The sequence below is a fragment of the Canis lupus genome, chromosome 27, assembly GCF_003254725.2.
Source record: "Canis lupus dingo isolate Sandy chromosome 27, ASM325472v2, whole genome shotgun sequence".
In the NCBI taxonomy this organism is placed as follows: domain Eukaryota; kingdom Metazoa; phylum Chordata; class Mammalia; order Carnivora; family Canidae; genus Canis; species Canis lupus.
The window spans coordinates 10,538,023-10,551,118 of NC_064269.1; the positions used below are offsets into that span (position 1 = coordinate 10,538,023).

Sequence of the window (13,096 nt, forward strand, 5' to 3'; positions counted from 1 at the left end):
GTTGAATGTTGAGAGTAAGAGTGGTCAGATTATCCTAAATAGTGTGTTTAATTTTTGCCTGAACAAATGGAAGGATGGAGTTTTCATTTATTGAGCATGGGGAAGGCTATGGGAACCACAGGTTTAGGAAGGAACATCAGGAGTTTTGTTTTTGTTTTGTTTTTGTTTTTGTTTTTTCTCCTTAGATATTTTGGGTTTGCGCTGCCAACTAGATATCCAGAGGGAGACAAGCCAAGTAGGCAATAGAAAATAAATTGGAAGGTCAGTAAGGGTGTCTCGGCTTGAAATAACAGGAATTAGAGTAGCATATCCTATATCCTACATCTAAGGCTGTATGAAGTTGCATGGAGAATAGATCAGAATACAGAAGGGAACTGAACTGTGTGCAATGCCAGTGTTTAACACTTGAAAAGGTGAAGATTAAACTAGGAAAGTTTAAGAAGCCAGGAAGGTAGTAAAGGGACCAGAATGTGTGCCCCAAAGCCATTTGAAGACTTCTCAGAAACGTAGGATAGATTAATTGGCTAAATGATAGGAATTCAAAGAATATGAAGATTTGGAACTGATTACTGAATTTTGCTAAGTTAGGGGATGATTGGTGACCTCAGATGTGCTAATTGAAATGGGTTCAAGAATCTTGGCATGAATAAAACTTTAGTATTGTGAAGAGACTTAGATGAATTATTTTTAGGCTGCGTTTGTTAGGAACTAATCCTGTTGTGAAAAGCTTCATTTAAAAAGTCCTATGTTAAAAAAAAAAATAAAAAAAATAAAAAGTCCTATGTTAAATTTTGGGATATAGTATTAAATTAAAAAACCTATCTGAAAATAAGAGCTCAGTCTGTCAATTTTAAACACATTACTCTTGTCAAAATCCCCAAAATGGACTTAAAGAAACCATCCAAAGCAATAGTAAATAAAACTTTATTTTGTTAACAGGTATTTCATAAGAATTTTAAAAATGTATCACATTTATTCAGAAAAGTGTCCCTATATGTGGATCTATTTGGGACTTCTGTTGGTCTATTCATTGTGCTACTGTACTTAAAAAATTGTGTACTGTATTTAAAAAATAGCTCTATAAGTTATGAAATGTGGAAGAAGCCCTTGACTTCGCAAGATTGTCTTGGTTTTTCTTTACCCTTTGCATTTACATATAAATCTTGGAATCAGGTTGTTGGTTTCTGCAAAAGGAAAAAAAAATGGATTTTATTAATCAAGAGCTCAATCTGGTGAGGTGGTATCTTTATAGTGTCTTCTAACCCATCGGTATGGCATATCCTCCATTTATTTATTTCCCACATTTTTTTTTTAAAGATCTTATTTATTTATCCATGAGGGACACAGGCAGAGGGAGAAGCAGGCTCCACGCAGAGAGCCCCGACATGGGACTCAATCCAGAGTCTATAGGATCATACCCTGGGCCGAAGGCGGCGCCAAAACGCCGAGCCACCTGGGGTGCCTTATTTCCCACATTAATAGTGTAGAGCTGTCCTACATCTTTGTAGAGCTGTTGTATGTCGTTTGTTCCTGGGCATTGGGGTATTGGGTGAATTTTTTTTTTTTTTTTTTACTGTAAGGGGTATAATATTGAAAACTTCATTTTTTCTACATAAAAAAACAATTTTCATATTGAGTTTACTGTTCAGCAACCTTGTTCATATATCCTAATAGTTTATCTGTTGATGCTTTTGGATTTGTACATGAAAAATCACAAAGACAGTTATTTCTTTACAATCTGTTAACCTTTTATTTCTTTTCTATTATTGCACTGGCTAGGATTTGTAGAACAAAGTTGACAAGACCTGGCAATAATGAAAATCCTTGCCTTATCACTGATTTTAGGAGGGAAAATTTCATCATTTTCTAACATGCGCAATGTCTGTGGAAGTTCCCCCTGTATTTCTAGCTTAATTTTTATTATTACTGGGTGTTGAATTTCATCAAAAGTATTTTCCTCTGCTTATACCAAGGTGATCATGTATTTTTCTTCGGATAACTGATTTTTTAAAAATTTATTTTAGAGTGCATGTACAAGCAGGAGCAGAGGGAGAGAATCTTAAACAGACTCCATGCTGAGTGTGGAGTCCTATAGTGGATCAATCTCATGACCTTGTGACCTTAACCTACGGAGCCACCCAAGTGCCCCCAGATAATTGATTTTCAAATGTCAAGTCCACCTCATGTTTTTATCAGGCTGGCTTTGATAACTTATTTAGAATTTTCGTATACTTGTTCATGAGTCCATTTGGTTTGTAATTTTGTCCCTTGAAAGCAAGAAGATGGTCTATGAAAGGGAATGATTAAAATGATGGGCCAGGGTATGTGAGCTGTGTAGGGATATCCTTATTTTTATTTTGCTCACTAATATCTGAGATCTACAGACCAAAGAAGTGAAAATAACTTAATAGATTTGTAAGGAGCAGTAAACATAAATTTTTCTACCTATAGTTTTAGATTGTTAATCAACCATATGGCTCATTCTACAGTTGTCCTTTGGTCTACCAACCACGATTTAATTGCAAATGCTTAGTGAAGTAAATTTTAATCTTTGGCTCTCTACCGCTTACCCATGTGATAATTCCTCCTGAAAAGGAAGTAAAGACTTTAATTATTTGCAATTAGAATCTGATTCAGTATTGCTGCCCTATTTAAAGACCTGGAGACATGAGATTGGGCTGCTCTCACAATGAGTACAAATGCAGGGGAAACAGCACAAGCATGGTCCATGCTCTTGGCTGGTCCCTGCCTGTGTTCTACTCTTTGTGAAGATCATTACTGCTGGAGTAAGAGTTGGGCCCCTTGCCAGGTCAGGCGACAGATACACTGTTTCATGTGGAGAATATCCAGACCTTTGGACCTACCCCAAGAAGGCTGCTTTCTTGGGCTTTTCTTTCTTGGAAGAGAGCCAGAAAACTGAGGAGGATAAAACTCCCTCATTGTGACCTGTTAGTCTGCAGTCTACAACTTTCTTTGCATACGCATAACTGTACCTAGATGTTAGATTAGATTAATATCCTGATGTTAAGATTGACAAAAACACTCTTTTTTAAATCATGGTGATCTATGACATTCTGAGATGTACCATAAAATGAGTATCTATTTGAAAATAAGAATTCAGTTTATCAATGACTTCAAAGTTTGATTTCTTTTTTTCCCACGTATCTCAAATCAAAATCAGTGGACTTCATAAAAGCTGACAAAAGCAATGTGAATAGAAGTTAATTCCATGATACAGACATTAAGTACTATGACTTCAGAGTTTTAATTTTAACATTTTATATTATGATGGCCTTTAATTAGACCTAAGTTTCTTAACATTAATACCATATTTGAAAAAAAAAAAAACCTCTCAAGCAAATATCAAAGAGTAGAAGAATATTTCACATGAGCATTCTATTTTCAGTCAAAAGCTAGTTCAGAATGCCAGGTCTAGGAGAAATTAGAATGGCCAGAGTAGCATTAGGCAAGAATGAGTTGAAGTATAAGATTAGATTCCTTTTTAGATTCTTAGGAGTTATAACCTTATTTTCCAAAAAAGAAAAAAAAAACCCACTCAAGACAAACTAATAGGAAATACCCATACTAGTATTTTTAACAAGTTAGTCCTAGGGTGGAAAAATAATATAACACCAACACTTGAATTGTGATAGAGCAAATAGAGGTCATAATATTTACAAATGCCTGCTTTTATCTAACTGCATTTTGGGAGATACTAGAATACTCAGTACTTAAAATGACCTAACTGTGTTTTTGGAATGATTCCACAGGCATGAGGCTGACTGTCCTCTGGGAAATCTTGTAGTTCCGGAGCAACTCCTCTGAAATTTGGGCAATAGTTAATAGGTTAGGTGTTAATTCTTAGTAAGTGGTGGAGTGCCTGGATGGCTCAGTCTGTTAAGCATCTGACTCTTGATTTTTTCAGCTCAGGTCATGATCTCAGGGTCATGACTTCAAGCCCCGAGTCGGGCTCCATTCTCAGTGTGGGGCCTTCTTGGGTTTCTTCTCTCCCTCTCACCATTCCCAACTCAAGTGGCCTCTCTGTCGTTTAAAAAAAAAAATCATGCTAAGTGGATATGAGTTAGAATTGGATTGTCATGATGGCTCATCTGAAGGTAGGAAGATAAGATGAATAAAGTAGAATTCTGTACTGTTGTCAGTTTTATTCGTGTTCTGCTATATTTTCAGCCACACTTGCAAAATAAACCGACTAGAGATCAGTGTTCAACATGAGTTCTGAATAAGTGATTTTTCCGTAAAGAATGAAATGTCACATTTCATTTGTATTTTCAGATGCTCGGATGTAAATTTAACTCCTAACACTTTCAGACGTCTCTTCAAGAAGCCATAGAGTAGGAGTTTAGAATATCCTATTGGCATGTGTATGGTTGTCCCTCAGAAGTCTTAACACTTGTGTCAGTTGACTAATTTATCTTAGTCTCCTTTTGCTTAGAATTGTTGATAAGGGATAGGATTTGAAGTTGTGGGTAAAAAGCACTTCGTAAAATGCAAAACGTTATGCAGTTTGTCTTCTGTACCATTTGGGTGTAGTGATTGGGCTTCCAGAAGCTCAAGAGAAAGCCAGTGCATGTTCCTTTCTACCAAAAATCATCCTAAGGTTTTGAACTTACGAATGAACGTGTGCCTATTTTCAACTCCTGTGTAAGGATTGATTCAGCTTGTTAGGGAGACCTGTCTTCTGCATCTCTAGAGTGAACTCACGGGGAGGCTTATTGAAAAGGTAGGTGAAGAAAGGGTATTTTATTTACTGTAATGCTTGACATGTGTGTTCTTTGTCCTGTCAGCCTTCGTAGCAGAAGGAACTAGAATTTCTTGCTACATATAGGATTAATGGGAATACTTTGGGGGTTTCCAGTGGTTTTTTGTTTGTTTGTTTCGGGGCCTCTAGAGTGAAAGGATGGTACTGAAACTGTCTCAAGCCCATGCACAGTGGAGCTAAATGACTTTATGTCTAAATCTTGGCTCAGTTCTGATTCTGAAATTCAAGAAGGACTAGACCCCATATTCTCATGAATATGACTAGTTAGTTCCTCTTTTGGTTTTGTAGGAGACAGCATTTTCCATTATGACCCTGGTTAACTAAATTCTTAACATTCTACATGTCTTACTACATATGACCTTTAGAAGAGTCATGTGATCTGGAATTCTAATAATTGATACTGAGGAAATCTGAATTCATTTCTTTGTTATGCCACTTAGTTGGTGGCTGTTGAAATTGCGTGTAACCTGTGTCACGTGTCTGTTTTAAAATGTGTACTATAATAGAAACTGATTCAGGGATGCAATGAGGACTGGTGATGTAATGATTGTTTTATGTTTCAAGTTTTGGCCAGTCACAGGCAAGTCCATAATCTGCACACTTATTACTAGTAGGTAGGGTTCTAATTAACGGGGGAACCTCTTTGAAATACAACTTTGTAAAATACTTTAGAATCTATGTGCCATAATTCTAAAAGGGTGGTGGTGATTTTTAATATTGAAAAATCATGGAGACTATAGATTTTCATAAGTCTTTGTATTGAATACTAATGTTTTAAAAAAAAAAGTTCCTTGGGATCCCTGGGTGGCGCAGCGGTTTAGCGCCTGCCTTTGGCCCAGGGCGCGATCCTGGAGACCCGGGATCGAATCCCACGTCGGGCTCCCGGTGCATGGAGCCTGCTTCTCCCTCTGCCTATGTCTCTGCCTTTCTCTCTCTGTGTAACTATCATAAATAAATTTAAAAAAAATTTAAAAAAAATAAAAAAATAAAAAAATAAAAAAAAAGTTCCAGAATTATTTTATTACCTGGATAGTTGACTTTAACCTTCCTGTTTCCCCTTTTCACATAAAATGAGGATATTAAAAGTACCAACTTTACAGAATTAATAATAAAGGAGATAACTTAGGTGAAGTATACCAGTCCATGGTAAATTACTGTTTATTAGGTTTATTAGTGTCCATAGTAGCATTAATAACAAAACTTAGTAGCCTGGCATAGTAGGACATAGAATCCAGAAAACCTAAATCCTGAGGAAATAAGTTAGATTTTATAATATCTGATATGATCACTATTTCAAGGCACATAACTATTCTTTGAATTGGGAGCCCTGTTGGCTACTTAACAAGTGGTTTAAAATGCTGATGATCCAGGGCACCTGGGTGGCTCAGTTGGCTACGTGTCTGCCTTCAGCTCAGGTTATGATTCCAGGATCCTAGGATTGAGCCCTGCCTCAGGCTGCCTGCTCAGTGGGGAGTCTGCTTCTCCTTCTCCCTCTGCCTGCCTTTCCCCTGCTTGTACGCTGTCACATAGATACAATCTAAAAAAAAAAAAAAAAAGGTGATGATCCAGAATAAGCTTCATTTGATTTTATACTCATGCTATTGGAGAAGTATAAAATTTGTTCACGTGATCAAATACAGAGCATTAATGTCAGTTCTGACCTAGGTAGAGGCCAGAGTGAGTGTTTTACTTGCTATCAGGAAAATTGAAAGCAATCTCTCCATCTTTGAATTGCTGCTGTTGTACATCACAATTAGTTACTCCTACTCTGATTTTCAGGGCTCATAAACCATTTTGTCCCTCAGTGTATCTTTCTTTCCTTTCTCTCCCAATTTTCGTCCATCTGTTTTCCTGTTGTTTTTTTTTTTTTTTTTCCTTCTCTCCATGAACATTTGTTGAACACTTACAAGGGGCATACACGTTGCCCAGCATTTTTCTTAATTTTTTTTTTTTTATATTTTATTCATGAGAGACACAGAGAGAGGCAGAGACATAGGCAGAGGGCAAGGCAGGCTCTCTGCGGGGTGCCTAATGCAGGACTTGATCCCAGGACCCTAGGGTCACAACCTAAGCCAAAGGCAGATGCTCAACCACTGAGCCACCCAGATGCCCCCATCCTTAGTATTTAAAGAGTTTATAGCTTGCCTGGTAGTGCTAGTATGACAACACTGTTTAGTGGTGGGCTTTGGGGAATAGCTTGGACTTGTGGTCTGTGTGCATCAGTGGTAATTTCTTGAGGTAAAAGGGATGCTCTTGGAAATGAATTTTTTTGGACATGAATGAAGGATGAATGGGGGTCAGGGATTGCAGATGGTGGGGTCACTTTGGAGGCTGTGCTTAATTTTGCATTCGTGATTCTAATATTCTAAAGGTGAGAGGACCTGAAAGAGTTGGGAGACACAAGGCCACTGTTGACCATAGGAACAAAACAAGTAAAAATTTGAAAGAAATGGCAGAACTTGGTAACCAGATACAAAGGGTAAAAAGAAGAGCTCACTGGTAGTGCATGGTTTAGCATGAGTTTTGCATATTAGGAAGTTATTACTCATTAATAGAACATACATGGGAATAGGAAAAGAAAATGAATTCAATTTTGTATAATTCGAAGTGTGAGTAGGGCATTCATGTAGAATTATGGGTTTCTAATTACACTGTTTACCAGTACATTTTTTAGTAAAATTTAGTAAATTTTATAGTGTAATGTTAGGTATTATTTTCAACGGTCTCCTTGCATTCTACAATACACTATACTGTTAAAAAGGTTTTATTTACAGATGTAATTATTTTATGTTCTAGTGGGCAGTTAATCCATTGCATGATGTTCCTGATTTGATGGAAATGGTTTGCTCTAAATTATTTTTGGGTCATAATACACTTGCTATTAATAAAGGATGGCACTTCATTTTAGCATTTGACTTGGAACATAAATAAAGACCAGCGTTTCATGAAGATGATGTAACTGACCAATGAGCTTTGAATAATGCCCATTTGAATATTTGGAAAGGTCACTTTATCATTTGTTAAACTGTTTAATTATGAATATCGAAACATAATGAGATTAAATATTTAAGCTTGTAAAAAGTTACAAATGCTGTTTTTAAAAACATGGGTAACTAAAAAAAACCATGATAAAACAAGTTATTTGTAATGGTTTAATGGACTTAGGGATATTAAAGAATTAAATAGTTCTGTCCACCTTCTAGTCACAGGCATCCAGCACCACCAATGTTAAAAGTTTGACATGTATACTTACCTTTTTGGCTCATTTTATATAAATTTTTATGGCCAAATACTTGTATATTCTGTGGAAGTTTTTACAAAAATAAGATACTACACCTATTACACATTTTTACTAAAAAACACATGGTCTTCCTTTCATATCAGACACACAGACTTAATTCATTTCTTAACAACTGAATAATATTTCATTACTCAGTTATTCATGTGTTGAGGTTGTTAGTTTGGAAAGTCTTAAACTGAATCTATTGGGATTTTAAGTAATAAAGACATTTATCTGCAAAATAAAAACAAAACTTTCTTCCTGATATTCGTATTGTATGTTTCATTTTATTGTCTTACTGCATTAGGTAGCATTACCAAAACAATAGTACATGATAGTAGCGAGAGTGGTCATGTTTTAATAGCTATTAGTTTGGTATATTATTAAGAATTTAATAAAATAATACATATCCTGAATATACGAATCAATATGAAATGCAGGACTCGAACAGCAACTCATATGTAGCTACATAATTCCACTCCTACCCACCCTCCCATTTTGTCCTCCCATTTGTCCCAATAATCCTCTCACCTGAGGCACCCATCATTTTAATCCCACGTAGGTCGTCCTCTTGCTTTTTATGTTCCATATGTGTTGGTAAAAGTGTGTATTTAGTTTATAACCCACCAAGAAATAGGTTTTATTTTATCTTTCTCAATTTTTAAACTTAGTGACAAGATGCATTCATACTCTTACGAGTTGGAACATGAAATATTTCTTTTGAATTCAATTATTTTGACAGTTATGTAGAACATTCCCATTTTATTTGCTATAGAAATTAAGCTTTTGAGATTTCTAATACTGTGTTTCTTAAATTCTGGTTCTTTTTTTCCTTTAACCTTCATTGTCAAACAGTATCTTTAGTGGTTAAAACCACTGACTTGAGCCAGATTCCCAGAATTTGAATCCCAGATGTGCTATTTAACATATGACTGGATTTTATTAACTCAATTATATGAAACTTTTGTTTTTGATAGGCAGATCTAAACTGTTCACTGTTATTATGATAAATGGCCTATTTAGTTTTGTTCCTTCTGTTTTTATTTGCATCTCCATTGGTGATCAACTGTGGTTGTGAGTTTTTTAATTTCCTTATTGCAGATTCTTCATCTGTAATATGGAATGAACAATACCTATCTCCTATGGTGCTGTTAAGAATACAATCTTTAGATTTGAAATTGTGTAATTTTGTTCTAAGGACTCCCCCCTCCCCCCAATTATCCTATTTTTTCCCTATTTTTGCGTTTCCTATTAACTGCTCTATCCTTTTACTGTTTTCGTTCCAATTTGGAGTTCTTATTTGTTACTTCAGCCTACACAGAGCCATCTATTCTAACTTTGTCAGTCTACGTCAGACCACAGTGCTTCCTTAATTGGATTGTGTTCTCATTTTACCTACTATTGCAAGCCAGAGAAATATTTGATTTCTTAGCAGCCAAGCTGGGCAGACTTTGGGTGATTTCTTAGGCAGTGAGCTATTGACAGGCCTTTGTAACCGCCCATTCAACTTTATATGAACTTGATTGTTTTAGACACCTCATGTAAGTGAAATCCTACAGCATTCTTTTTTTTTTTTTTTTTTTTTTCTTTCGTGACTGGCTCATTTTACTTAGCATAACATCTTCAAGGTTCATCTATATTGTAACATGTAACAGAATTTCCCTTTAAGGCTGAATAATCCATACACACACACACACACACACACACACACACACACCACACTTCATTATTCATTTATCCATTTATGGACATTTGGCTATTGGATAATACCTTTTGGTGTTGTGAATAATGCTGCAATGAACATGGATGTTTCTTTATGACCCTGTTTTTGATATTTTTGAATATATACTCAGAGTTGCTGGATCATATGGTAGTTCTATTTGTAATTTTTTTAGGCACCTTTATATTTTCTGTAGCAATTGCATCATTTTAGAATTCCACCAATAGTGTGCAGCGATTCCAACCTCTCCACATTTTTGCCAACACTTAAATTATTATAATAGCCATCCTAATGGGTGTGGAGTGATAGCTCACAGTAGTTTTGATTTGAGTTTTTCTAATTAGGAAGGTTGAGTATCTTGTCACATGCTTGTTAGGTATTTATTTATTATCTTGGCTGAAATGTCTATTCACATCCTTTGCTCATGTTTGAATAGGGCTTTTTGTGTGTGTGGAGTTGTAGGAGTCTTTTAAAAACATTGTGTACATTTATATGCATGATTCCACTTGTTTAGGAAGTTGTATTCCTGTATTTCCACTAGAATGAAATTATCTTGCTCAGGGAAAAAAAAAAGAATAGTGGGTTAATGGAGCCGACATTTTTCAGTCCATAAATAAATAAAACCACATCCTGCACTTCATTATAGTTCTGATCCTTTTTTTTATGTGATGTTTGAGTGATTGGCACTTATGACCACAATCATTGTAGTCTATCAAGTTGTTATAGCACTGGTTCACAGCACATATCTATTGAATTGATACTCATCAATAAAAAAAGTTGAAAAAATTTTCTATGATATTTTCAAATCAGATTACATTCAGCGGAGTTTCAGGAGCATGTCACAGAATGATTTATCCTAGCAAATACACAGAAAACCTCATGAGCTTTAGTAAGTATTGACAGAGATCCATTTAAAAAATTTAGGCAGATTCAAGCACATTCCTTTGCTCACCAACAGTATTCACAGGTAGACAGTGGACAGTGCTTATGACTACTCAGTATTGCTAGACAAGATCCTGCTACCACTAGTTTCCCTAATGGAAAAAAAATGAGGCCTTTCCTGCCAGCTAAGTAGCTGAATGTGGCTCTTAGCCTGAAAGAGCCTAATCAGTGCTTTTCCCTCAGGCTTCCCAAAGCATCAACTAAGCAAATACTCAAGAACCTGGCACATCGTTAAGATTTATAAGAAGAATAGAAACACACTCAATAGCTTTGGAAGTCTATTTGTCTTCAGTAATGACAATGAAAAACCCCAAAATACAAAGCAGCTGTTGTTATTTATCACCATCACCCTAAAACTAAGGCTACATGTTTCATAAGATTTATCTGAAAAATATTTTTAAAATAAGGGAGTTAGGGCACACTCAACTCTGCTATAAGAACGGTTATGCACTTGTAAATCACTCCCCAAAAGTCTTGAGAATGAAAAACTTTTTCGTTCTTTTGCCACAGGCTTGGGTAATCGCTGTGATTGCCAAACAATCACATATAGCTCCTGCCTCAAGAATTTCGGCAGCATCACAGCACAACTCTATGAATAGGCATTTTTAGCTTTATAAAACCTAGCAACAAAGCAGCCAACTGTTTTTCCTAAACAACATAGCAGTTATAGTCAATTTTTTTATTTTATTTTTTTAATTTTTCAATTTTTTATGGTCCGTTTTTTAAAAGCTAATTTGAAGAGTATGTGCACATAGTTTTTAATATAATTAGTAATAGCAAAAGTAATAACTCCCATTTACTTAGAACTGATCTAATAGCTTTTTTGGATTATCTAATTTATTCCTTGAAAACCTTTTGGTCCTCTGATGAGTGGCAGATATATGCCAATCCAAGATATACCACTTTGGCATAAGGATTACTTTGAACTAAAAGCACTTAAAACAAGACATTTTTGACTCTTCTCTTCAGGAAAAAAAGATTTGTAGATCTTTTCTCTCATTCAATAGGTTGCCTTTTCACTCTGCTATGTCTTTTGGTGCAATTGAAAAATTTGGTTGTCCCATTAACTGTCCTTTGGTATCTTAAGAAATCCTTGCCAAATCCAATGTCATGAAGCTTTTCTATCGTATTCTCTTTTAGAACTTTCAGTGTTTGGTGTCTTTTAAGGTTTTAATCCGTTTTTTAGTTTTTATAAGTCTCTAATTTCATTCTTCTGTATGTGAATGTCCAGTTTTTTCCATCACCTCTTGTTTGAGACCATTCTTTTCCCATAGAGTGGTCTTGCCATCCTTGTTGAAGATCATTGACCATACATATGAGTGTTTCCTTCTGGGCTTTGTATTCTATTCCATTGATTTATATGCCGATCTTAATATGCACAGGTCCTATAAATGCATAGGGCTTAGATGTGGCCTCTTAAAAATTTCTAATGTTGAATAATTTGAATGCTGTATTTAAACATAAGCATGTTTTTATGCTTATAAACTGCATAAAACTTTGCATTTGGTTATATAACCAAATATTATGAAGTTTATGTCCACATTTGATTTTCTGGATTCAAAAAGCCACCATTATATGGTTTAATTTTTCTGTCTGTGGTGATCTTCACATATTGTTTAACAGAAGCTTTTGTTCTGTATTTTACACAAAATATGATTACTCTGTAATGAGTTGAAATACCATTGGCTTGAGGGCCCAGTTTACCTACTGAGAGAAATGGGAACTCTCTGATTTTTTATTAACCCAGTAGTTAATAAATGGACTTGAACAGTCATAGCTGTTTAAAAAGAAAAAAAAAAAAAGACTTAAGAGTTTGGTTTTTCTTCAGGCAATCTATGAAAATGACCATCCTATTACTAGGAATGGTAATCTTCATGATACTGCTGCATAACATTGCTTAATTTCCTTTTTATCCTTGTATTTCACATTGGAATCAGATGTGTATGTATTAAATTTTTGGCTATTTTGTGCATTATTTTTAGTCACATCTAATTTAATGGCTCTGCATTATATTTTTCCCCCCAGAAAGTCAAATAAAGCAAACCACTTTACCCCTTCACAACTACAGCAACATGAACGAAGATCCTAACGTAAAGAAGGAAATGGTTTTAGGGCACCCTTCAAAAAATAAATCCTTGGAAGATGAAAGAAGTCAATTACATTCCAGGAAAAAACGTTTCTTATCTTATCCAAGATACGTGGAAGTCATGGTTACAGCTGATGCTAAAATGGTTCATCATCATGGACAGAATCTGCAGCACTATGTACTAACTCTAATGTCAATTGTAAGTAAACTCATTTAAACTTTCTAAGATGCTTAATGTTTTCTTTACATTTAACTTAAAAGTTACTTGAGCAACTTTTTAAAGCGCTT

General features: G+C 35.3%; 1 protein-coding gene across 5 annotated transcripts in view; it reads left to right on the plus strand.

Annotated features, from left to right (window-relative positions):
- The window catches only part of ADAMTS20 (ADAM metallopeptidase with thrombospondin type 1 motif 20), a 163,132-nt gene that overhangs the window by 22,846 nt on the left and 127,190 nt on the right, over positions 1 to 13,096 (plus strand). For all 5 annotated transcript variants that reach the window (XM_049102553.1, XM_049102556.1, XM_049102555.1 and 2 more), the window contains exon 4: positions 12,748 to 13,007. In XM_049102553.1, the coding sequence (XP_048958510.1) occupies positions 12,748 to 13,007 (260 nt within the window). The remainder of the gene's footprint in view (positions 1 to 12,747; positions 13,008 to 13,096) is intronic.